We start from the raw sequence: 24314 nt of genomic DNA, 5'->3' as shown, positions 1-24314 counted from the left end.
AAGGCTGTGGCTCCTCCCAACCCTCCCGTGTTCAGGATTGTGAGAGATTCTGAACCGTCAGGTGTAATCTCTCTTCTATAAAAGCAGAAGCCAAACCCCAGACTGTTCTAAACATATGCCTAGTAAATTCCTCCCATCTGAAAAATGAAATAACTAAAGGATTTACCTTTGAAGGCTTTTGAACTATGTATCTGTAAATGTGCTTCCTCATACAGTTTAGATGAAAATTAATCTTTTCCTGTTGTTGTTCCACTTTAAAAAGCCTGTCTGGTGTGAACATGATGTGATCCAGTTAGCAGTGATAGGTCCCAATTAATCTTGTTCTGCCCATGTCACAGTACTAATGGAAAATCACTTGCAAAGTGCATTGAATTAACCTAGGTGGCACCACCGATGAATAAATGAGAAAGCAAATGGGATGGCCAGGCCTTTGCTCTGTGTGTTTATACCCTTAATTCAGGCCATTTTTACTTAAGGGTTTTCCTGGTGGACATTGGGAACCTCCCAGCCTCCCCTGGCTGGCTGATGTGATCAGGCTGTTTGTAGTTTCACCTCCTCCTGCACCTGTTTCAATTTCATTTTCTGCTTTGCTGAAGAACAAATGGATTCAAAGGTGTTGAACTCTTGGCATGTGTTGGTTTGTGTTTTTTAGAGTTCTTTAAAACAAATTAATTTTTGGCAGTTACAGTTAGTCATCTGGATCCCGATGTGAAACTCCCTTTTATTTTTTATTAAAATAATCAGATGCAAGTATCCAAGATCTGATGTCCTCTGCTGAAGAAGGTGTAAAGGATTGCCAGAAGTTCTACATGTATTGTGTCTACAGGGACTTCTTGTTTTCGTTTTGGTTTCTTGCTTTTTGTCCGACCTTGGGGTTTTCAGAGCTGGCTGAACATGTGGTAGTGTCATGCAGTCTGGTCTGCTGTACAGCCAAATGTACAGGTGGCTTTCTTGGAGTCAAATTTAGGAAACTGGGGTTTAAATGGGGGGGAAAAAACAACCCTAAAACTTTATTAAAACTCTATATGTAAAATAAAGTTCTCAGACTTGTTTTACGTTTCCATGAACTATGCTGAAATCCTTGAAGTATGAGAAACTAAATAGTTCTCAACATGTTTCTTGCTGGTGGACAGGGTGGGGACGGAGCCACGATGCTCATTTAAATAGTTCTTTATCTTAACACTGATTTATTGAAGCTTTGATGTAATGTTTCTACCGACTTCTGAAATAAGTCGCATATTTTACAAATGTTGAAAAAGTATTTTACTTCTGTCAATCCATGCTTGGGTATGCAGCATTGTACTATTGCATTGAAGTGCAGTATAGTGAAACTTGTATATCCCGTTTCCCCGAATCTACCAAAAATAGTGTCATACATTGACATCTAAATGCTCCATTCTTATTGTCATTTAGGTTATTTCAAAATTAGTCTTGTTTTAACTTCAGGAATGGGGCAGAGGGAAATCATAGAAACCAGTCAGAAAACAGAACTAGAAAATTACAGCATACATCTGAGCTGACGTGACGCAGGTGTTTCATCTTCAGCAACACGGGTAGCTCTGTAGGCTTACAGTGCCTGATGGCATTGTGCATATGCCATGCTGACACTGCTGATGTTGGTGACTCCTGTAACATCTTTATGCAAATTGGCCTTGCTGTTGGACATCAGGGATTATTAAATATCCTATAAAGGGCTGAGGAATTATATCCCTGAAACAATACGAACATTTTTCTTAATATTTGAAATATAGCTTTCAATGGAAATTTTACTTTTGAATTAAAATTTTAATAATTGTCCATAGTCTATATGTGACAGTCACTGGAATACCTTAAAAGTTAATACACAAGTTAAATATTCTTTTTTCCATACAAATTATTGTTGATATGAGTAGCACTTTATTTCATGTTAGAGGTCTCTTTCTATTTCAAATCTCATGTATATCTTTCTATATTGCTAAAGAAAAGTTACGTGTCTTAAGCCTTGGATGAGGGTGCAGATTCTGAGGACCTTGTTTTTTTATATATGTTAAGAGATGATGTCCAAAACAAAAAGAAAGGCATTTTATTTGGTTGTCTTTAATGGTTACATCTGAGTGCCTGCTGGTTGGATGAGCTGTGCAACTTTCCCACTGCCACACATATGTTATGGAAATATGCTCTTCAGTGGGACTGTTGTGTAAAAACTTGACTTCTGCAACTGATGTCTAGCTTTGCCTGTGGGGCTTTTTTGAGCGGAATCAGGTCCTGGAGGGCTCACCCCTGCAACAAAGGCTGCACAGGTTAGCCCACTGTGATTACACACTGTTCTTGAAGCACTTCAGTGCACTTTTAATCTACCTGGCTTTCTGCATTTTCAAGTGGTGTTGCAGAGAAACTGAAATTTGTTCTGTCACCTCAGCTGAATGTTTTAAGCTTGTGATTTTCATATGTAGAAACAATCCTGTTCTGAACCAGTTGTGAACCAGTCTCTCTTTTACTGATGTTAAAGTCCTAAAAACCCTTAAGTTTGAAAATAAGTCTTTTTCTCAAGCTGACTGATCATTCTAATAAACCTTTCTTTTTTTTTTTTCCAGATTTTATTAAACAGAGAAGAGCAGGACTGAATGAATTTATTCAAAATTTAGTTAGACAGCCAGAGCTATGCAACCAGTAAGTAGTTTCATTTCTATTTTATAAGGACTATTTAGAAGACATGAGATGTCAAATACAGAATTTAACCAGAAAATGTATTTTATCTTTTCAGTGCTGTTAAGTATAATAAGTAAACTTGAATACGCCCGTTTGTTCCTTCAGGAAAAATCTACAGACTGATGAACAGTATAAAAATGCTTTTGTTTTCTGAAAACTGATCTACAAATAAGCTTGTAAGCAATTAACTGATCTTAATTCAAGGGGTGCAGATTCCAGTGTAAACTGTGTTGCTGTAGGGCAGGTGTTTGTTTTGCCAATGGCTTTACTGTTTGAGAACTCTGCTGTCACTTGCTACTGCCAGTTTCCCACAGGTAAAAAAAAGTCTTAGCAGAATATTGCTGCAGTTTGCAGTCAGATTTTTTTTTTCCCCCCACAACAGATGAACTATTTAATGTCCTGTTAACCTGAAATATGTACTTCCTTTCTTTTTTGGCTAAAAGGAGCATTTTATGTGTACTTCCTTGTTGTAAGTGGAAAAAATTTCAAAACAAAGTCTTTGTGGTGGAATAGTTTCCCAGTAGAACAAACACTGTGAGGTTTGTGGTCATAGGTGTTCTTCTCTGGGGAAAAAATAGAAAGCACAGTACTTTCTTTTTGTGGAGTGATTTTTTTTTTTGTAGTGCCCCATTGCAACAAATCGTAATAATAATTACATAATCTGTCACCTTTTCTGTGTGCCAGGGAACGTTATTAGTGAAGAAATACCAAAACTTCATGACCTTGGTTGCTTTGGGGTTTTTTTGTAAAATCTGCTAGAAACTACCGAAGGAATATGTTGTGTCTGAGTCTTCACAGATAGTCCAGATCCTTGGTTTCTTAGACTGTTTTGCTTTAATGTGCTAGTGAAATTTGATATTAGGTACAATAACTTGCATAAAGTTAGTAATGTACAAGGAAGACTTAGAGGGTTATGCATTCTCACAGAACTTTAAGGAAGTCCACCTTCCACTACATCTTTTTAAGCACTAAAACCAGTACCAGGATGTCATATTTTTAAGTCCTACCTAGGAAAACCATTTCACTAAAAGCTTACGGATGGTTCATGATGATGTCCTCATTTCTCGAAAGCAAGGCACATCTGAATTGAAAGGCACAAATGTCAGTGTGTCCAAGATGGTAATGTTTACATTATTCTCCAAAACATGCAGCACTGTGTTCTTTTTTTTTTTTTTTCTTCCTCTCCCCCCCTTCAGTGGACTTTGTTCTTGGGTCGGATGTGTTTGTTGAATATTTTATCAAGGCCAGCCCTTTCTGCTCAATAATAAACCCAACAAAAACTTAAAGGCTGTTAGAGTGATTAGAGAGACCCTGTAATGGTTGATAAGGATTTTCCTGCAATCGCTGTCAGGTGGAATGCGGGGTGAGATGGATCATTGGCTTAGACTGAATTGGGAGTTAAGTGGACTAGCTTCAAGCTGCATGTACTCAGCTAACTATTTGATAGGGAACTTGCTCTCATGGATAGAATGCAATTGTTGCAAAAAAAATGTCAGAAGGGATAGAGATCTGATCAATGTGTCCCCCTTGCTAACTGAGCTGGGAGTTTGTTACTTGTGAGCACTGTGAGGCCCCCTAAATTACTGAGCAACTATTGAAACAGAGCTGCTTACCCCCTCAAATGTAGGTCTTCACTGAAAATGTAATGCATTTAATTGTCTGTCAGAACATATCCAGAGAAAATCTGCTTGAATCCCAATGTATAATAGAGAATTCATTAAAGATGTAATGTGGTTATTTTTAAATAGTCCGAAGTAGCTCCCTCTGAAAATGAGAATGGACTATTTAACTACATTGCACATTTAATGAATTCTCTATTACACATTGGGATTCAAGCAAAGTAGCTCCTTCATGAAAATAAGAAAATTTGCATAGTACTTGAAAAACTCAAGGATGACAATACCCTGTAACCTCTACGGGGAAATGAGTTATCAGTTCTTTAACTGAGAAGTGGGGCTTTGCATTTGTTCCCTAGAAGAAAATCAGAGTGACTAGATTTTTCTGGTTTCGGAGTCTGATGAAAAATGAATGTGAAACCCCTGGATTGTAAGATCTTGCAGTCCATGCTGGTGAAAGCAAACCTTGCATTACATTAGTTGTGCTCTTTTAAAATCTTGCTGTACGTTACGGCTTTTTGAGCCTTTGCTTTGTGTAAGAAAGACAGCAGTGTATTACTTTTTTTTTTTAAATGTGTGTAGAGAAGGAGGAGGAGCTGGGCACCATTATTTAAATAAAGTGTCTTAAACGTTAAGATTCTGTCACTGGCAGTTAATTTTACCATTTTGCTTCAAAAATCGTGTAACACTTTTGACTTGTTCATATTTGTGTCTGTGTCCAGAATCTTTTTGTGGCTTCGTATGTTTCTGTGGGAATGATAATTCAGAATAAGTAAGGAACTGTATTTAGGCAGAACTTGGCACCCCTTTGTGGATTTCCGACATAATCCATAAACTAAATTTATCCTGTCGATCATAAAAATCTAGACAAAAATAACTTTTGCTGGTAGTATATGTACAAAGTATATGGAGCATCCCTTTTTCAGCTGTTTTCTTGATCCTTTTAATTTGATATGTGAGGCTATTTTAGGAATAGTTAAAGTGTATTTTAAAATACATGAGTTAATACATGTAGGCTACTATAGCATAGAAGTGCTACCAATCTATAGAGCATTTTGCATAACGTACTGGAATCTTGGCTAAGAAATTTGTACATTAAACTTTTTTAATCACTACTTCTTTGCAGTGCTTTTAAAATTACAGGTGTGAACAATGTAACATGGATCAGTTACGCCTCTGGTTGCCATATATTATGAAGGCTGTTGAATACTCTGTAACTGTACAGCAGCCTTTCACTGTGAATGGGTTGGGTTTTTTTTTTTTCTGCTGTGAATTCAGTCATGGAGAAAGTTACTATGGTAACTGTTTGAGATGTATTACAACATGCTCCATTTAATCAGCCAGTTGTCCAGAATAATTAATGAATGCAGAAAAGTAATTAAGGTCCGGTTTTGTTGTTCTGTCTGGTGAAAAGCATTAACCATAGCTTTTTATTCTTGATATTATGATATTCAAAGATTCTGAAACCTAAATTGTTGCATCATGAGCCAATATTACTACAGTATTCAAAACACAGTGATTTTTGTCTGCGTGGAACTTGGGATACGAGACAGACCCTGAAATAGATCAGAATTTGGAGTTCGTATAGGACAGGAAGAATTAAACTGAAATGATGGTGGGAAATTGTGTGACCAGTCTTGTTGCTGTATTTTCAGCCTGAAAGGCAGAAGATAACTGAAACAGATTTCAAAGAGGGTTCAGGAATACAGAATCTAAGTGATGGAAACTGGGAGCCTCGGATAGCATAGGACATGAATTAAGTTCAGTAATGCTAATCTGAAATACAGGAGCTGGAGAAATGTCAGAAACAGCTCATCTCTTACTTTTTTACGTAAGTGCAGAGGGTGAAATGGATTGAAAATAGCAAAGCAAGTATATCTGCTGCTTATCTAAAACTACCCTATTTTATATATACTAGGGATAAGATAAAAGAGCAGCTCCATAGTAAGTTGGCGCTTTTCTTGTGCTGAACGACTCATGCAGAGTTTCCTATCAGTGGCTGCCCTGAGACCTTCTCAGAGAGCTTTATCTCTGAAATTTAGGTAAGATTTCTTCCTTGATAAGCAGCTTGCCTTTCCACGAACTGAAGGAACTTGAAAGATTCAAGTCATCTCTTCAAGTGACGCATAGGCTATATGTGATACCCATTTGTTCAGGAATTAATTTTGCCTCACTTGTGTTACATTATCCTTTACTCCTCAGTGTGCTGTCGTTAAGAAAGACTTCACGTTCTTTTGAACTTACTGGTGGGTAAGCCTTGCTTCCCGTGAGCAGGTTTCTCAGAATTCTTTTTCCATCCTGTCTCGCAGTCTTCTTCCCTCAGCCCCCACGAAGACAGAAGCTAGAAACCAATGCTGAAGTTAAAATATATCTACTTGAGGTGCTGTGCAAAGCTTGTACTCTCTCTTGCCGGCTCCTGAAGGATAGCGTTTGTGTCCTGCAGCACGTTGTCTTGTCAGTGCCCAGCTAGAATGCATTCTGAATACAAAATCACCATCTTCCGCTTTAAAGCGAACGGGGACATTCACTACCATGTACCTTTTGGGGCATGCATCTCTCTTTGGAATATAGACTATGTATTTCATTCTGTATTGTGTTGGACTATTTCATTAATTTTGGAAAACTGAAATTGGCTTTCAAGTCTTAAGTTTTTTGAAAGAAAGTTGGTTTCCTGGTGGTTGCTAGCCAGTTAGAACTCATGCTTTGGACAGTGTTCTTTCTTCTAGTAATTGCCTTTTAATGCAGTTCTGCAGAGCATTTCCTTACGCAGTCTTCACATACGTATACTTCAACGTGTCAGGTTTTTGCAAGTGGAAGATTTTATGTATTGTATATAACACATTCAGCAGTTGAATTATGTTGCTATAAAATTATTTCTTGTACACAGTCCTTAATTACCAGAATTTAAATGTAAAACTTTGTGATGACTAACTCCTTTGTAGACTGCTGTTTAATCCTGTGGTTATGACTGAAAATGATGCAGATTATCAGTGTGCTAATGAAGTTAACTGTTTCTAGCCCAGATGTCAGAGCATTTCTTCAGATGGATAACCCAAAACACCAGTCGGATCCATCTGAAGATGAAGATGAAAGGAGCAATCGGAAGGTAATAAAACAGAAGTAGAACAATCTTCTACATTTTTAGCTACTTGAGGACAATCTTAGGTATATTAATTACTGGTTGGATTCACAATAAATACCCTCCATGCTCTTTTAAGCAAATGTGTTCCACTGTGGGCCTTAAGATTTTTTTCTGTCAGATGTGAACTGCAGAGAGGGGTAAAAGTGATTCTAGCTTTGTATTGCCTCTTCCCCACTTGCTATGCGGGTTAAAGAAACACAGCTTTAATCATAGCTTAGCTGTCACAGTTTTTGCAGTCTCTTCAAAGATTCTTCTTAAGAAATCTGGCAAGAAGCAGGGGAGATTGAATGTTTAATTGTCTTTTTTTTTGCTTGTATGTTGTTGTTTTTTTTTTTTTTGTAAACAGGGGGAGAAATATAATCCGGGGGTGGGTTGAGGCACCAAAAAATGCAGTCTTTCCAGAAGCCACTCAGGAGAAGAGATAGATTTTATTTCATTTCACATATAACACTGTGAAGCCTGAATCATCTTTTGGCACAAAAGCCACTACATACCTAGATGGATTCTCTGAAAATTAGTTTACAGCCTCCAGAAACAGTACTGTTTGAAAAAAGGAGTATTTCTAGGAAGGCAGAAGTGCTATATTTAAGCTTGTTTTCTCTGTGGCTTACTTCTTGGCATACAGATGTGATCTTAGTACTTCTCTTCTTATTCAGCCCTTGTTAAAGATTAAGAGTTGTCGTTTTGGTTTGTGTGTGATTCACAGCAGATTTAGTGTTTTCTGAAAGTTTCACTTCCAGAGATGCCAGTCTTTGCTGCCTATTTTTTTTTTTATTAAATTTTTTTTTAAGTGCTTGACAGCGCACTGTGAGCATGCAGCAAAATTCTAATTTAAAATACCAGTTTCCTCCTCCTTTGAATGGTATTCTAAGTGACATGGAATGATCTAAACCTTCTGTGGATAATTAATGACATGTCGTGCCACAACAAATTCCAAAATGAGAAGAGAGCTAATGGCCTGGACAATGCTTTTTGATAGAAAATTCACCTTCCCATAGTTTCTCTAAGTGATGAAGCTGAAGAATAAGGAACAAAAACAAGCCCTCGAGGAAAAAAAAATCTTAAAACTTATGTAGTAGCTTTTTTTTAAAAACTGTCCAGTACTGTTGTGTGATTGGCTCCTATTAGTGAATAGTAGCATCCAGCGCTGCTCTCAGGCCATTCTCTGCTTCTGTAGGAGTACTGGTTTTGTGATGCCCGCTAGCCTGTCCCCAAGTAACTTGTATTTGCATGCCATTTATCCTTCTCTGATAAAGTCCAAAACCACAATGAGAGTACAAACACTCCTTTTTTTTTTTTTTTTTTTAAATCAAAAACAAAATGGAGAAAATTACCTAAATGACAGTGGCTTCCTTCTCTCCCTGTAATTTACAAATTCTCTCTGGGTATGTATTGGTCATTCCTGGAACTGAGTTAGTTAACCTTTAATGAAAAGGTTTGCAATGTTTTTTCTGGGGCAAGGAGAGTGTTCACTTTTGATTTTCTAAAAAGCATTGTGTCTTTCATTAATTACTCTTGCATAAACTGTGGGTTTAAAATTACTTTATTCATAAGATGTTGGAAAATTTAGAATAAAAGGTAGAAAATGCTTTCCTAGAGCAAATACAGAAAGTGTGAAGTTCTGGATGAGAAACAAGTTGTTTGTTGAAATGCTCTTAAATTTTTGTTCCTAATCTTGTCCTCTGTGTCTGGACACATTTATTACCTACCTTGATCCTTCCACATGATGTGTGTAGAAATAATTTGTGACAAGGTGATGATGGCCAGATATTTCAATTTACAAAGTTCCCAATCTGGATGTTAGACCTCTCTCAAAATCTAATGTAACAAGTGTGAAGGTATAGATTCAGCAGATCAGTAGAGTATTTTGAAGTGAATATTGGTTGAAATATAAGAGAGAATTAAAAAAAAACATTTAAAAATAAACCTCTTTGTCTCTCCCAACAGTTAAACTCTACCTCACAGAATATCAACTTGGGACCATCTGGAAATCCTCAGTAGGTTTCAGTTTAATTGAATTAAAATGTAATTCAATTTAATGTAAAATTTTTATATTAGTGAAATTTTATTAAAATTAATTTTAAAACCCGAAGAATTAGACTGAATGTAATTGTTAATAGTATGAAAAGTTCTTTGGATATACGCCTTTATTTGTTGATTTTTGCACTGCTCCAGAGGAAGCAAGACATCGAATCCTGTGCTACATAAACAACCACTTTTAAATAATTTTTTCCTTTTCACCTTCACATTTTGTTAGTCTGCTATGCTTTTACTTAAGGATGGTATAGCAAAGATGACCTCTCTGTCTTGGGAGTGGTCCCACTACTGTTAAGAATGTGAACAGTTTCTGAAAACAAGTTTGTTTTAATGCATGGCAAAGGAGCAGCTTGCCTCGTTGATGCTGCAAACCTGGTTACTGCGGTCATAACTTGCTTCTCTGATGTTGTCTGTAGAGTTTCTGTTCTCAGTTCTGTGTGAATCTGTGCTTTTCTCATCTAGGAGATGGCTGCTTTTTTGGTTTTGCTTTCCTCACGGGTTACTTCTGGGCTAACAGAGGAAATGCTTAATAGATTGCAGTAAGAAATGAAATTTAAGAGTACTTCCCTTCAGGGGCACTAAATGGAGAGATGTATGGTGATGTAACTGTTGTTTTGGAATTTGAAACATGGATAATTGTTTTGCTGACAAAAATACCTCTGCATTGTATTTAGGAAAAAATGAGGGAATGCTGGGAAATAACTGAAAGGAGTGGTGGTGTGGGAAGTGGAAAAACTGAGAGTGAGTTCATATGTACACACACAGAAGAGGAAGGTGTTAGGGCCTCCCTCTCGCTGTAGTTTAAAATGAGAAAGGAATGGATGGAGGGAAGGATGGGATAAGCAAAGAGAGAATAGATAGTAAACTTGGTCCGTCCTTCCCTTGTGTAAGCTTGAGAATCCATTTGACCCTCTGGAAATGAGAAACAAGCTCCAGGAGAAGTCGGGGAAAACAAGAAACTGGACCATGGAGAATAAAAGAACAGTCTTGCTCCTCCTTTACATCTTAAACTTAGAAAATAAAATAACTCAAAGGATGCAGCTTGAACACTTTCCTTGGAGGGAAATGGAATTGCAGAATGAAGAGGAGTTGTTGTCTCCGAGGGAAGGTCTGCAGAAGTCTAGGTGTTGGTTAGAATGAAGAGTAAGGGAGGGTGCTAGGTGTTGGGTAGAATGAATAAAGGAGGGTGCTAACAGACCATTCTTCTCACATTACAACTCAAGTGCTACACTAGACTGCTGTACAGCTGTAAAGCTTGTAATTTCTACCCAGATGACCTGTCTCCTTCCTAAATATCTTTCAGTGCTAAACCAACAGACTTTGATTTCCTGAAAGTTATTGGGAAAGGCAGCTTTGGCAAGGTGAGCTTTCTTATTGCTGTGTCTTATCCTGGTGCAAGGATGCCAGCTGGTGTCTTGTGCATAGTGACTGTTGTCTAGAGCCTTGGCCAGAGGTTTTGGAAGTGGTGTCAGTCTAGGGTGGCATATAAACTGTCACATTGGATCCCTGTTGCTGCTGCTTTATAGCCCTGCCATCTTTTCCCTGGTGTGGCAGTTGACTGCCTCGGTCACTTGTTGGGAGTAAGAAAAGGGAGTGTTTCCCTTTCTCGTTAAGAGCAATAGGGATCCTCCGTTTCCCCCAGAGAGGAAGGGAGGTACCCCTGTGCTTATGCAGCAGCTGCCGCACAAATCATGCGTTTCCCTTTGTTGGCATGGAGTATTTTGTCAAACCTGTAATTCTATGGAGCAGTGTGAGCAACAGCCCTGTTGAAAAGTGCATTGAAGTATTGATACTCTACAAAGACACAAATCTCTGGGTTATTTTTCAAGTTGTTGTTTTCCATTAAATTATCTTTAAAACTTACAAAACCAGCTGAAATTGATCTTGATAGACATTCTGCAGGTCCTGGAAAGTAAATGTTATAATTCAGGCTTTCATTATATCAGTATCATGACAGATTTTACAGAACTGTAAGCTCACTGTATTGGTAATTATGTTGCTGATTGACTATATTAAAAGCAAAGAAACTTTATTATGAAAAAATAGCACAAATACTTTCCAGTTATGCTGAAATTAGGAAAATATTACTAATAGAATGTGAACTTCAACAATCACATTTTTTCATTTGTTTTGAATCTCACAGGTTCTTCTTGCAAAACGAAAACTGGATGGGAAATACTACGCTGTCAAAGTGCTGCAGAAAAAGATTGTTCTTAATAGGAAAGAGGTGAAGAGAAATATTCTTTCTCCACCCACCTCCCTTCCTTTTTCCCCTTAATTACAAAATCATTCCTGTTTACTTACTGATCTTTTACTTCCTTACAGCAAAAACATATTATGGCTGAACGTAACGTGCTTTTGAAAAATGTGAAACATCCATTTTTGGTTGGATTACATTACTCATTCCAAACAACGGAAAAGCTTTACTTTGTCCTGGATTTTGTTAATGGAGGAGAGGTATGGGGTGGTTGTGTTTGGATTTGTGTGTCTTTGTTTTGCTAATTCTGTGTGGGAGGAATGAAATGATCCTTTACAATGGACTGTGATCAGTATTCTCCCAATTTGGAAAATTCTGTTGTTATCTGCTGTTACTGTAGACTTCTATAGCTATAGAAGGCCAGGTTGGACGGGGCTCTGAGCAACCTGGTCTGGTTGAAGATGTCCCTGCTCACTGCAGGGGGGTTGGGCTAGATGGCCTCTAAAGATCCCTTCCAACCCAACACATTCTGTGATTCTGTACAGGCCCTGTTCCTCTTTTTAGTGACAACTTTAATCTCAGGGTTTTTTTTGTGGTTGTCAGATACAAGTACTGTATTTTACAGTTACATAAATTTACCTTTATTACAAATTAACATTGTCAATTAGCATTGACATTTTTCACCATGTAAAACTGTCTCTTCCTCTTGCATCTGCGTTAGCTGAGATGCTAGTATTTCAAAAGTGGAAGGAAGGAAACTGAATTTACTACATTGGCATTATTGGGAACCTTGGGATTATTCTGTAGCTTTTCGTGGTCTAATTACTTATTGCCAGATAGCCATATCACCAGGATTCCTTCCCTTGAAGTGATGCTGTTGAATCTGAGGACCCATTAAGTAACATGGGAGAAAACTTGTGAAAGAAATGGAAAAAGTCTGTATAGGTTTAAGATTTTCTGGAGCAGTTTGTCGTCCACTAGGGACCTGTTCCTTTTCGAAGTACCCAGTATTTCTAGGAGTTGCTCAAGAAACTCATGTGTAAACTAGCCGAATAGCAAATACACGAGAAGGGTGTAAAATGTTGCTTCTGTTCCTGCAGCAGGTTTTCTGGAAAATCAGTGGTCTTGTAGATTACTAATACCTGGACCTATCTGGGAAATGAATTGTGATGGCAGAGAACAGTGTAGTAAAAAATTACTGCATGAAAAGAACTATGCAACATACATGCTTTAAAGAAGAGCTGTATGTCTTGTCACTTGCTGTGTTTTCAATTTGGTAATTTATTGGTGTAAAATGTGCACATTTCAGAAGGTCTTACAGGTGATTAAAGCAGAACAGGAAAGAAGGATGAGACAGGATGCTGTTGTACGTGATAAAACTCGAGTAGCTGAAAGAGCACAGCAGAAGGGGTAGAGCTTAAATAGTTTGTTTTGGCATATCTCACGGCTTCCTATTATGTTGCTGCAGCTGGATATGCACAGACAAGTATAAAGCATGCTAAATAAACCAGGATGAGATATGAACTGGCATATACATTAGTTCATATTGCCTACTGTCAATATTTATGATGCTTGTAGAGCTAGTGTTCTGACCCCTTTGAGTGTCAGAGTTGGAACAAGATGGGCCTTTCTTCTATATAATACACTGTCATCTTATTTAGAAGGTATTGGCAAACTCCTGGTTTGCCCTACTCTAAATTCCTGGCCACAGCATAGTTTGGCATTTTTCCAGGTGAACTAAAATACAATTCAAAACAGCTTTCAAATTTGAATAAAGTGCTTGGAAAGCTCTAATGGCTTTTTATTTTTTCCCAAAACTTTGTAGGTGGAAAACAGAAAATTTCTGTTTTCCTAAAATTTTTTAAGTTGAATGGGTCATATAGTTTCATCTGCATGTTTATGATTTTAATCTTTGGCTAGATTTCTGTATCTGCACAAACTATTTGAAGCCAGACAGCTCTCTGTAGTTGAAAGAATTTGTGGATCAGTTTGGAATATAGATCTCCCAAAGTGATCTACATCTAGGTGATTTGTCCCCCAGGGGTCAGTACTGGGCCCAGTCTTGTTTAACTTCTTCATCAATGACCTGGATGAAGAGTTAGAATGTACCCTCAGCAAGTTTGCTGACGACACAAAACTGGGAGGAGTGGTAGATACACCAGAAGGCTGTGCTGCCATTCAGCGAGACCTGGACAGGCTGGAAAGTTGGGCAGAGAGGAACCTGATGAGGTTCAACAAGGGCAAGTGCAGGGTCCTGCACCTGGGGAGGAACAACCCCATACACCAGTACAGGCTTGGGGCGGACCTGCTGGAGAGCAGCTCTGCGGAGAGGGACCTGGGTGTCCTGGTGGATGACAAGTTGACCACGAGCCAGCAGTGTGCCCTGGCTGCTGAGAAAGCTAATGGGATCCTGCGATGCATTAGGAAGAGTGTGGCCAGCAGGTTGAGGGAGGTTCTCCTTCCCCTCCACACTGCCCTAGTGAGGCCCCGTCTGGAGTACTCTGTCCGGTTCTGGGCTCCCCAGTTCAAGAAAGATGAGGAACTTCTGGAGAGAGTCCAGCAGAAGGCTGCAAGGATGGTGAGGTGACTGGAGCATCTCTCCTGTGAGGAAAGGCTGAGGGAGCTGGGCTTGTTCAGCCTGAAGAAGAGAAGGCTGCGAGGGGACCTAATAAATGCTTACAAATATCTCAAGGGTGGGTGTCAGGAGGATGGGGCCAGACTCTTTTCAGTGGTGCCCAGTGACAGGACAAGGGGCAATGGGCACAAACTGAGGCACAGGAAGTTCCGTCTGAACATGAGGAAGAATTTCTTCCCTCTGAGGGTGATGGAGCACTGGAACAGGCTGCCCAGAGAGGTTGTGGAGTCTCCTTCTCTGGAGATATTCAAGACCCGCCTGGACAAGGTCCTATGCAGCCTGCTGTAGGTGACCCTGCTTCGGCAGGTGGGTTGGACTAGATGACCCACAGAGGTCCCTTCCAACCCTGAACATTCTGTGATTCTGTAATTATATAAATACTTATATACCAAACATATGCAGAAATGGAAGATTAGTTATTTGACACCAGGTTGTATTCTGTTAGGGGGCTACTTTGTGTCGTTTAATCTTGCCAACCTCTATTCACAGCTTAAGTGATTTACTCTAGTTACTTTTGACTAGTCTTGGTTTTAAGGGAATGTCCTTACGTGTTTGAGTTGCCTATCCATTTCTGAGCTACAAAAGAGAAGAAAGGAAGAGAGTAAAGGAATGACAAAGTCATGCAGAAAAAACAATTTTATCTCATTTTACCTTTTTTTAAAAAAGTGGACAGCTAAATAAAATTACTTTTTACTGTTACAATTGTATGTTATTAACCTGTTTTTTTGTATAATGTTTTTATTTACTATTTGCATATTTACAGCTGTTCTTTCACTTACAAAGAGAACGTTCCTTTCCTGAGCACAGAGCCAGATTTTATGCTGCTGAAATAGCCAGTGCACTGGGCTACTTACACTCCATAAATATAGTGTACAGGTGAGTTTCTGAAATGTATTCTCGTGCTGCAGAAGTTCAAAATGGGACAAATTACTGGATAAAGACTGCTACACAAAATCATTTTATAGGAGATTTGAACATAACAATTTCACCAAAACTTGAAGCTTTCAGCTGAAGAATAGAAGTCCTTGCCTCTGGAGCTCTTGTGTTAGTGAATGCTGTCTTGAATTAATACGATTTAATTTTTTTAATATAGGGATTTAAAGCCAGAGAACATTCTCCTAGATTCACTAGTAAGTATGCAACATTATTCTTGGTTTTCTGTGTTCTCTCACAGAACTGACACTTCTGTGTATTCATATGTTGAGCATGTTCTGCTTTTAACATAACTACTTTTTCTTAAACAGGGTCATGTTGTCTTGACAGACTTTGGACTTTGTAAAGAAGGGATTGCAAGTTCTGATACCACTGCAACTTTTTGTGGGACACCAGAAGTATGTTGACAACTTCTGTAGTTTTTTGATGAGTAATTAATGACTGTTGGCTATTATTATTGTTTGTGTAACTGGAAGATGAAATATCTTTTTATGCTGTTGGAGATTTCTATTCTTTTGACAAGATCTTCCATGAAACCAAACCAAAGACAAGCTTCCTGCAGATCTGTTCTTTGTCCTTTTTACTAATACAGAGTGTCTCCTGCTTCCTACCCACAACCCCCTAACTCATCTCTTCCTCCTTTTTTCCAACAATTTTCAAACATTCTGTTCCTCTCCATGTCTCCTAACTGCTGGTGAGATACAGGACAGGTAGCTCATTGTAGCAGCTGCAACAGATTTGCCATTATGTGCATCTACTTACCATATCCTGCCACTAATTTTTATAAGTTTATAGGGACTTAATATCTGTAAGTCTTGAGCAAATTTTGTATATGTGTGAAACTGAACTTGCTGACTTGTTGTCTCTTTTTACTAAGAAAACTAGGCTGGAAAACTCAGAATCCGGACGGCTTGAACACATACGAGGGATTCACTGAAATGCAAGGATTAGTGGCTTTGATAATTTGATAAACATACTTTAAATTACAGAAAAGGCCATTAAAGGCAGTGAAGGATGAGTGAGGAGTAGTATTTAGCTGAAACATTTGAACTCAAAAAAAAAAAATAAATGCAGGTGGCAACATTTGACAGCTTTTCCTAGTTATGATCAGAGTAGGAATCGGTAAAGCTGAGTGCTAAATGTGAGCTGAAACAATGTTTGTTGAACATTTTGGGAAGTTCGAAGGACAATACATAGAAAATACATAGAGCACTGGTAACTCTGGATCTGTTTGAGAAAATCTGTGGGGTTTTTTCTTGCATTCAGAGGCTTAGTCTTCACGCTTACCTTACCTTTGACTTGCATAAATTGCAACATAAGAGGATGCTAATGGTGTTGCTTCGTATGAGTTCTTAAAAATACCAAGACTAAACATAGCGATTGTGTATTAGCCTTTCTAATCCAAGATTTAGATTCAAATCTTTCATAATCCTGCTAAAAGTGTAATGATCTTCTCTGTGTTTCTCAACACTGAGTTGAATGGTATGGTGCATTCCAAAACTTCAAAAGCTCAAAGGAGGTTGTGAAAGGTTAGAAAAATCTTAAGTAGTTGAGTTCAAAATACTTCCACTGCTTTTCATGCTTTTGCAGGGCATTCACACATGCAGAAAGTTTGAGAAATACTAATCTAACTAAACTGTGAGTTTCAGTCTGTGCCTTGTCTGACAATGCTGCCACCTATCTGTAAATTAAATTTCAGAATTTGGGTACTAGAATGATAGAAATGAGCATCCTCTTGTTTTTAGAGGTTAGAAAATGTGTGTACTGTAGATGAGGACTGAGATGATGATAATCCGGCCATAGTAATTTTATAGTATATATTCACAAAGAATAGTCTCGTATTACAGAGTGACTGTCCTTGTGCTGTAGTGTTAGTAAGCTCTGAGATGCTGCATAGATAGCTTTCATGGCAGATGGAAACCAGTTCGCATTGTTATTCGGTGTTTGGTCATATGGGATGTTTATCACAAATCAGTCAGGTGATACCTGTTTGACAAGCATCTCTAATTTTGCAACTCACAGCTCATGCCCTTATCGAGATTTACAGTGAAACTTGATACAGGTCATACAATTTCTTAATAATGATGGATTTGAAGCAGAATTAAGATCTTCTTGCTTTTTTATGTACTGGATGGGGAGCATACAGGCTGAGGATGTTGCCTCTGCAACAGTACAGCAACATATCTGAAATGTAAAACAAGTTTCATAATAGAGATGGCAAAGTAGTTTGAGAAAACAGTAGTGTGTGGAAAGTATTGTTTCAGTTGGGAAAACAGCTATCCTACTTGATAAATGACCACATGGTGATGAAGTATTTGCCAGGTGTGTAGAAGGACAAGATAAATACTTAGCAGTCTTACAGTTGCTATGAGGCAGATTTTCCTGAAGGTGTTTACTGTGATGTGACTAAAACCTAGGTTTTATTTGTGCTAGCCTAATGCTCTAAATTTATTTTTTTTTTAGTATCTTGCACCAGAAGTCATTAAAAAGCAGCCCTATGACAACACGGTAGACTGGTGGTGCCTTGGTGCAGTTCTTTATGAAATGCTTTATGGGCTGGTATGTACTTACTGTGTAGGGGCCAGGGGTTGCTTCCCCCTTTCCTCCCTGTTTATGTGAAGTAACCCTGGAGTGTTGTCAAAGATGCTAACTTCTGCAAAATATTTACATACTCCACTTAAATGGATGAACAGCTTGTCTTAACGTAGTACCTGTTTTTCTCTTTTGGATTTTGTGTTGCGTCTTGATGTCTAAAATTTTGCTTACTAGTGGACTGCTGTACGTCAACTCTAATGAAGACAAATAGTCATCACTTTGAGGGAATGTTAGAGTAAATTGAATCAACAGTGATAATACCCAGTAAAAAACTCAACTTACAAGTGAAATTTTGCCAAACACTGGAATAAATAAAATTAATTCATTTTTTTTTTACTTAAGTCCCCAGAATTTCTCCTAGCTTTTCCACTTCTTGATGCAGCATTAAAACAAAAAAATCTTACTATGCTGCTTCTAGTCATATGTAATCACTCCAGTAACAATCTGTTCTGTTAGTTTTCTTGAGTTTTATCTCCTCCCATTGGATCTTAAACAGGGAGATAGTTTTTAGTTTTCCACTCATGTTCTTATCAGGCAAGTTCATTGGGAGCTTTGGAGCTGGATAGCATCTGTGGCTACTTATGAGAGTGCAAACTTGTTAGGAGAAGAGGAGGTGGGTGGGGAAGCTATCAAATGTAAAGATCTGGCAACTGTGATGACTGAATTAGAAATTAGCAGTGCATAAGAAGAGGTAAATTTCTTTTTCACTGCTAGCAGTTTGTGTTTCTTACAGTCATGTACTGATCCGTACGCGTGAAACAATGTTGCATGTGGCTTCAAATTAATGTAGAACTTTTTTTATTTTTTTTTTCAGCCTCCTTTTTACTGCCGTGATGTTGCTGAGATGTATGAGAATATTCTTCATAAACCCCTCATTTTGCGCCCAGGAATCAGTCTTACAGCCTGGTCTATTCTGGAAGAACTTTTGGAGAAAGATCGGCAAAGCAGACTTGGAGCAAGGGAAGATTTTGTATGTAATGTCCTAATTTATCAAGCCCTACTTCATTTAAAGGGACATCACCAAATTTGTGTGCACAGCACCGGTTTAGTAGTTAATACATAGAGATTGTTATGTCTGTCTCTTTTCCTGTTTTTTTATTTTTTAAGACACCAGTGTGATGGTGAAAGTTGTTGGGGACAGGAGACAGAGGTTGTTGTGGCATATTAATATTTTGAGCTTGGTTGCTGCTGTACCTGCCACCAAAGGAAGCACGGTTCCTGGTGTATAGTCACTAAGGCATACTAAGGTAGGTTTCACTGTTTGTAGTGAAACCGGGAAATAATCAAAAGAAAAGGCTATGTTCTGGTAATGTCAGTTTAACTAACTATGTGAAAAACAGTCTTCAGATAAAGAGGAACAGTAGTACCATGCAAGCAGCAGCTCTATTTTTTTAGCCTTAAAATCATGGCAAACGTTTTCCTAGTGTAACAACGAAACCTTTGTTTGCAAGAAGGCGATGTGAGAAAGTAGAGATGTCTTCAGAACTGTGCAATGAGGGATGTTCTAGAAGGATTTCTGCCATCCATTAATTGTGAGATTCTACATAATCTTCTGTTTGCAGCCTTAATGTTAGGTAGTCTGTTGACCTTGTAGTAGAGCATTTAGACTATGATATCATACTTTCTCACAGGGTGGAGCAAGGTGAACGGACAGTAGCATTTAGCACAGCTGTTTGCTGCTTCATAACTAGTGCACATATTGCAGAGTTGTTGGAGCAGCCGCTTCTTAGACAGTGATCTGCTTTACAAAAACTAACTGAACTTTAAGGCAGGAGCAGAAATACTAGCAGAAAACATTCTTGCTGTGTGGTAGACTTCAAGGTGATTGACTTTTAAGGCTTAAAAGCAGAAAGTACGATCTTAAAAGGAAACCAGTTTGTAGAGGCAGGCTAGCAAATTTTAATTGGTGTTTTTACCAACCACAGCTTTAATTGCAAAATAAACTGTGCATAAATAGACTGATGAAGGATTTGACTTCCTGATGTGCACACAGTTCTAAAGTAGTATTTACTATCATGCATAGGATGGATTTCTGAAATACCTGAAATCTTTATTCCTTACTGCAGCTTGAAATTCAAAAGCACCCGTTCTTTGAAACTCTCAGCTGGACTGATCTTCTTCAGAAGAAGATTCCACCACCATTTAATCCTAATGTGGTAGGTGCCCAGTGCTGTTTTAGTTTGTACCTGTCAAATCGCTGCCTTTGAGGGCTCATCTATTGGCAAAGAATGTTTGTTTCAGAATGGTGAAGAATGGGAATGCCCCTAGTGCTGACTGGACTTTTGAGCAGTCGTGCTTCTGAGCATGACAGTGTCTTTTTTACTTAAAACTTGCTTTGACGTATCACTGTTTCCTCTGCTCATTCCCGTCAAAGTACTGTAAATTTTTGTGGGGTCTGAAGACCAAAGAGGAAAATACAGATAACCTCTTTCTTTAAAGACTTTCCCAACACTGATTTCCTGGGTTTTTTTGTAGTTATTATGCCTTAGTTGCAGCCCTGCTTCCCTACTTTTCTTTATCCTCCCATGGGTTTAAACCGTGTCAACCTGCGACTGCTTGTGCAAAAACTCAGGAGGGAGTGGGGGTACGGTGAGGAAGAACTCCTGCCTAAAGTCCCAGCAGAGCATCGCTTTCTGTTGAGTCTGTGTTTGGTGAAGAGGCATTAGCTGTCTTGTCTCTTGTCTCCATGACTAAATATTGCTATGCTTTAGTTCTTAGGTGTGTTGCTGGGAAGCTGATCTATCGTAACAACAGTACCACTGCTAGAATTTAATGCTTAAAGTATTATCAATGGAAAAGGGAGAAAGAGAATTTGGTGTGGTATGGGTTTGTTTGGGGTTTTTTTTTGGTGGGTTTGGTTTTCAGGTGGTTTTGGTGTTTTGTTTTGTTTTAGTTTTTGCATCTCCCTAACAGGAAGAGACATTTCTTTATATGTCTTAGGCTTATCATATCATAAAAATGTGTAGGCTTTTGCCTGAACTCCAGCCTAAAAGGAACAAGCAGGCTTTGAATAGCTCTTTGCAGGGATGCTGTGGTGTGCTTCCTTAAATTTCCTGTACTTAAATAGGAAAGAATGACATAGCCTCAAGAGTTAAATTTGAAATCTAAAGGACAAGCAAAAATTTAAAACACTGTATTAATATGACAACTGATAGATCTTTCTGTTTTCTAGGTTGGACCAGATGATATTGGGAATTTTGATGCAGTGTTTACAGAAGAAATGGTCCCATACTCCGTCTGCGTTTCTTCCGATTACAACATTGTTAATGCCAGTGTTCTAGAGGCAGATGATGCATTTGTTGGATTTTCTTACGCACCACCATCTGAAGATATGTTTTCCTAGGAAGTTAGAAGCCAACAGTGTTTTGGAAGTCTTCAGGTGAACTGAGATCTGCTAGGGTTATGGACACATTCCAGAACAGTGTAACTAGTGCCTCGTTTTGTATGTAGGTTTGAAACCTATGAACAAACTTTCTCTGCTGTGTAGAAGGAATTTGGGCATTTTGGATGGCTTTCTTTGGGGTTTGAACTGTTTGTTCCTGCTACAGAAAATATTTTCTAAAACCTTTAAAAAGCATTCCTTACATGTTTTTTAAGCAAAAACACTGACTGTTCTCAAGCCCTTCAAGTTTACATTCATACCTGTCTGAGATTTGGCTGGCACAAACAGCAGCAACTTTAGTAAATTTATAACTGCTTTTGTACCTATTTACAGTGACTTTGTGCTTGAATTGTAACTATGCAAATTGTCTTTTGTATATCCTGGTTTAAAAAAAGGTAAATGTTATCCGTATTATATCAGTTTTAAATATGTTAATTTACCTGTCAGCACTTAAATAACAGGTTAATATAAGTTAAGGCCAAGATTCTTAAAGGACTTCTACAGAATGAAAAGTTGGTCATGTAAAACTGGATTGTTGCTCTTGCACTTGCTGAAGTACCCGTTCGCTCAACTGGATTATCTGAGGTATGGGGGATTACTCAAAGCAAGGATGGAAGAAATTAACTGGACTGATTTGATAACATTACTGATCATGTGTTCTACTCTTCTTTCCTCCCCGAGATAAATATGTCTATATTTCAACTACATTAAAAATATTTTTGGTTAAAACTCTGCTTTTCCAAAGATAAAATATGCAATAATCACTGTTAGTTTGAAAGGCTACCTTGCTTTGACCTTGTTGGGGGTGGGTGATGAGGGGATCATGCCAAATATTAGGAATTTTTCTCACGGATTTATACTTTGAAACACTAATATGTTCCAAATTGATTGTATTTCAGCATTCATAGCTACTTGTCTTTGTGTTCCAGTTTGCACCATTTTTAAATCTTCACTTGATACTAGGGGGGGGAAATGTAAATTATGCTGATAATTTTTAAAATGTGAAAAGCTGTTGTATTTCTCATAACATACACGTGTATGGACAAACTGATAATTCTGAACAATTTCTGTTTAAGGAAATTTTTTTAAACAATGCAAAAATTGACTGCAGTTACAGTGTATAAAAGCCTATCACGGTAGTAGTTTTACTATATATATTACTTGTAAATAACAACGTATTTTTGTCTGTTACTTCAAAAATGTTCTGTGTTTTTTTGTTCATAAATACATTCAGTTAAATCCCTTGATTTGAGAGAAGTCTCGTAATAGTGATGAGTAGCCAGTTAAATGTTGGATAAATTTCAGTATCTAAATCTCATTTTTTATAAAATAAGAACTAGCTATGAGAAATGCTATGCCTACTGCATCGAGATCAGTTAAAAACTGAGAATATTGAGGGAGTGTATCAAATCATAATTCTTTTGAAATTAATGTTTTCTCAGCAGTGAAACATTAGACAAGTGGAAACCAAAACAGGATTCCTTGCTTATCTCACGGTATCACTGTCTCTGCATAGCGCATAAGTGATGCTGAGCCGTTGCTATGTGCGGTGTTGGAAGGAGTGGCCGAGTGAAAGAAGTAAGAATTGATATCAGCATGGGAGGGAGGGAAGGACTGCGTCGTCAGTGGGAGCGGAGTGGTGGCTTGGTGCTCACTTGCTGTAGTGCTGCTCTTTGGAAGCAGCTATGCAGCTGCTCAGGACAACTGGCAACTCTGTGGATCCTGTGCTGGCAGTTACAGTCACTGGGGAGCAACAGCCTTATCTTCCCCCACCAAACATGCATCTTTCTGATGGACGGGAAAGCAGAAATTGATTGTGGGTCACTGTAACGACCTTCTCCTTATGGCAAGGCAGCGCATGCTGTAGCTGCTTTCTGCCTCTCCCAGCGAGGCAGCGTAGTGCTGCGGAGAGGTGGGGGGAGAGGGGATGCTTCAGAAGCTGTTGCTGTGGGAGCTAGCACCCTGTGTAGTTTATTTGTCTTGTATTTCCAAGGTGTTTATACCTAGGCGTGTCACTGGGTGAGGTGTTTTGGTTTTTTTCTTTTTGTCATAAATTTGGGGTTTCTTTCAGCAGTGGTAGTTCAAGTTCTTTCTGCGAGAGCAGTTTAATAATTGCTTATTAAACTTTTTTCCTTCAGCAGGCTCTGCCTTTTTGGCCAAGCCCGAGTGTGTTAAACGTACCACTTTCAGTACTTGAGTTCACTTTGTTTCTTCTGTTATAAATTCGTATCATGAAACGCCTCGGTCAGATCAGCACTTCTGAAGGTAACGGACTCCGTGTGCAACACCGAGCAGTGAAGCCTCGCAGTACTGCCGTACCTGGCGCTCCTTGTGAGGCTCTCTGTTTCACGGCGCGGGTTTGCGCGGTGAGGCGGCCGGGTTCGCAGCGTGGCAGCCCCTTCACCCGCCCTGAACTGGAAAGTGACCTCCGAAGCACCGGTTGTGGTAACGCCTGGCTGGGAGATGGCCAAGGAACCTGCACGGGAACCACCTGTGGGACTCCCGACCTGTTTCAGCAGATAGGTTACACAGGGAGGTAAAATCCCTCTGCCTGTGACTAATGTGGGGGTTTTCGCCTGCCCCTAGCGAGAGGGGGAGCTTTCCTCCCCTTGCAGAGGGGCATCTGCCCTTCTCCCGGGGTGCTGGGAACCGGAGGAATGGTGCTGCCCACTTGGCCTGGCAGGAGAGGGAGAACAAGGAAATGGACTGACTTACATTTAAGTTTGTGAAAACATGAACTGAAATACAACAGAAAAAGAGAGTTTAGAGGTGCCGTCTGGGGAGGTAAGTTTGCAGACAGCTGGTGTGCTAAGGCAGGAGTTAAATATGCAATATTTATTAACGAAAGCGGTTTTACAAATACGTTGTCTTTTAGTACTTCCTGGGCTGTCAGTGCCTGACCCGTGCCCAGCGTCGGCGGGCAGAGTCGGGCGGGAGCGGCGGTGCCTGACGCGCAGCCGCGGGTGCCGGGCGGGCGTGGGGCTTCCCTCTGCTCGGGACAGAGGAGCCGCCTTCGCCCTGGCGCTGCGCTGCGGGCCCTGGCCCTGGCTGAGCCCGGCGGGGCGGGGGAGCGGCGGCGCCTTTCCCGC

At 39.2% G+C, this 24314-nt stretch overlaps 1 protein-coding gene across 5 annotated transcripts in view; it reads left to right on the top strand.

Moving 5' to 3' along the window:
• The window catches only part of SGK3 (serum/glucocorticoid regulated kinase family member 3), a 63209-nt gene extending 40782 nt beyond the window's left edge, over window positions 1–22427 (top strand). For 3 of the 5 annotated variants that reach the window (XM_075416052.1, XM_075416054.1, XM_075416053.1), the window contains exons 5-17: window positions 2574–2649; window positions 7323–7410; window positions 9394–9443; window positions 10787–10844; window positions 11627–11710; window positions 11809–11940; window positions 15079–15191; window positions 15409–15445; window positions 15560–15646; window positions 17712–17807; window positions 18658–18813; window positions 19910–19999; window positions 21016–22427. In XM_075416052.1, coding sequence (XP_075272167.1) covers window positions 2574–2649; window positions 7323–7410; window positions 9394–9443; window positions 10787–10844; window positions 11627–11710; window positions 11809–11940; window positions 15079–15191; window positions 15409–15445; window positions 15560–15646; window positions 17712–17807; window positions 18658–18813; window positions 19910–19999; window positions 21016–21186 — 1238 coding nt within the window. In that variant the 3' untranslated portion in view covers window positions 21187–22427. Of the gene's footprint in view, window positions 1–2573; window positions 2650–7322; window positions 7411–9393; window positions 9444–10786; window positions 10845–11626; window positions 11711–11808; window positions 11941–15078; window positions 15192–15408; window positions 15446–15559; window positions 15647–17711; window positions 17808–18657; window positions 18814–18950; window positions 19091–19909; window positions 20000–21015 lie in introns of those variants that run through there. The other 2 variants (XR_012763430.1, XM_075416055.1) reach the window with 2 other exon arrangements.
• The last annotated feature ends 1887 nt before the right edge of the window (window positions 22428–24314 follow it).

Source organism: Opisthocomus hoazin, chromosome 3, assembly GCF_030867145.1.
Source record: "Opisthocomus hoazin isolate bOpiHoa1 chromosome 3, bOpiHoa1.hap1, whole genome shotgun sequence".
NCBI lineage: Eukaryota > Metazoa > Chordata > Aves > Opisthocomiformes > Opisthocomidae > Opisthocomus > Opisthocomus hoazin.
This window is presented reverse-complemented; position numbering and strand designations above follow the sequence as displayed.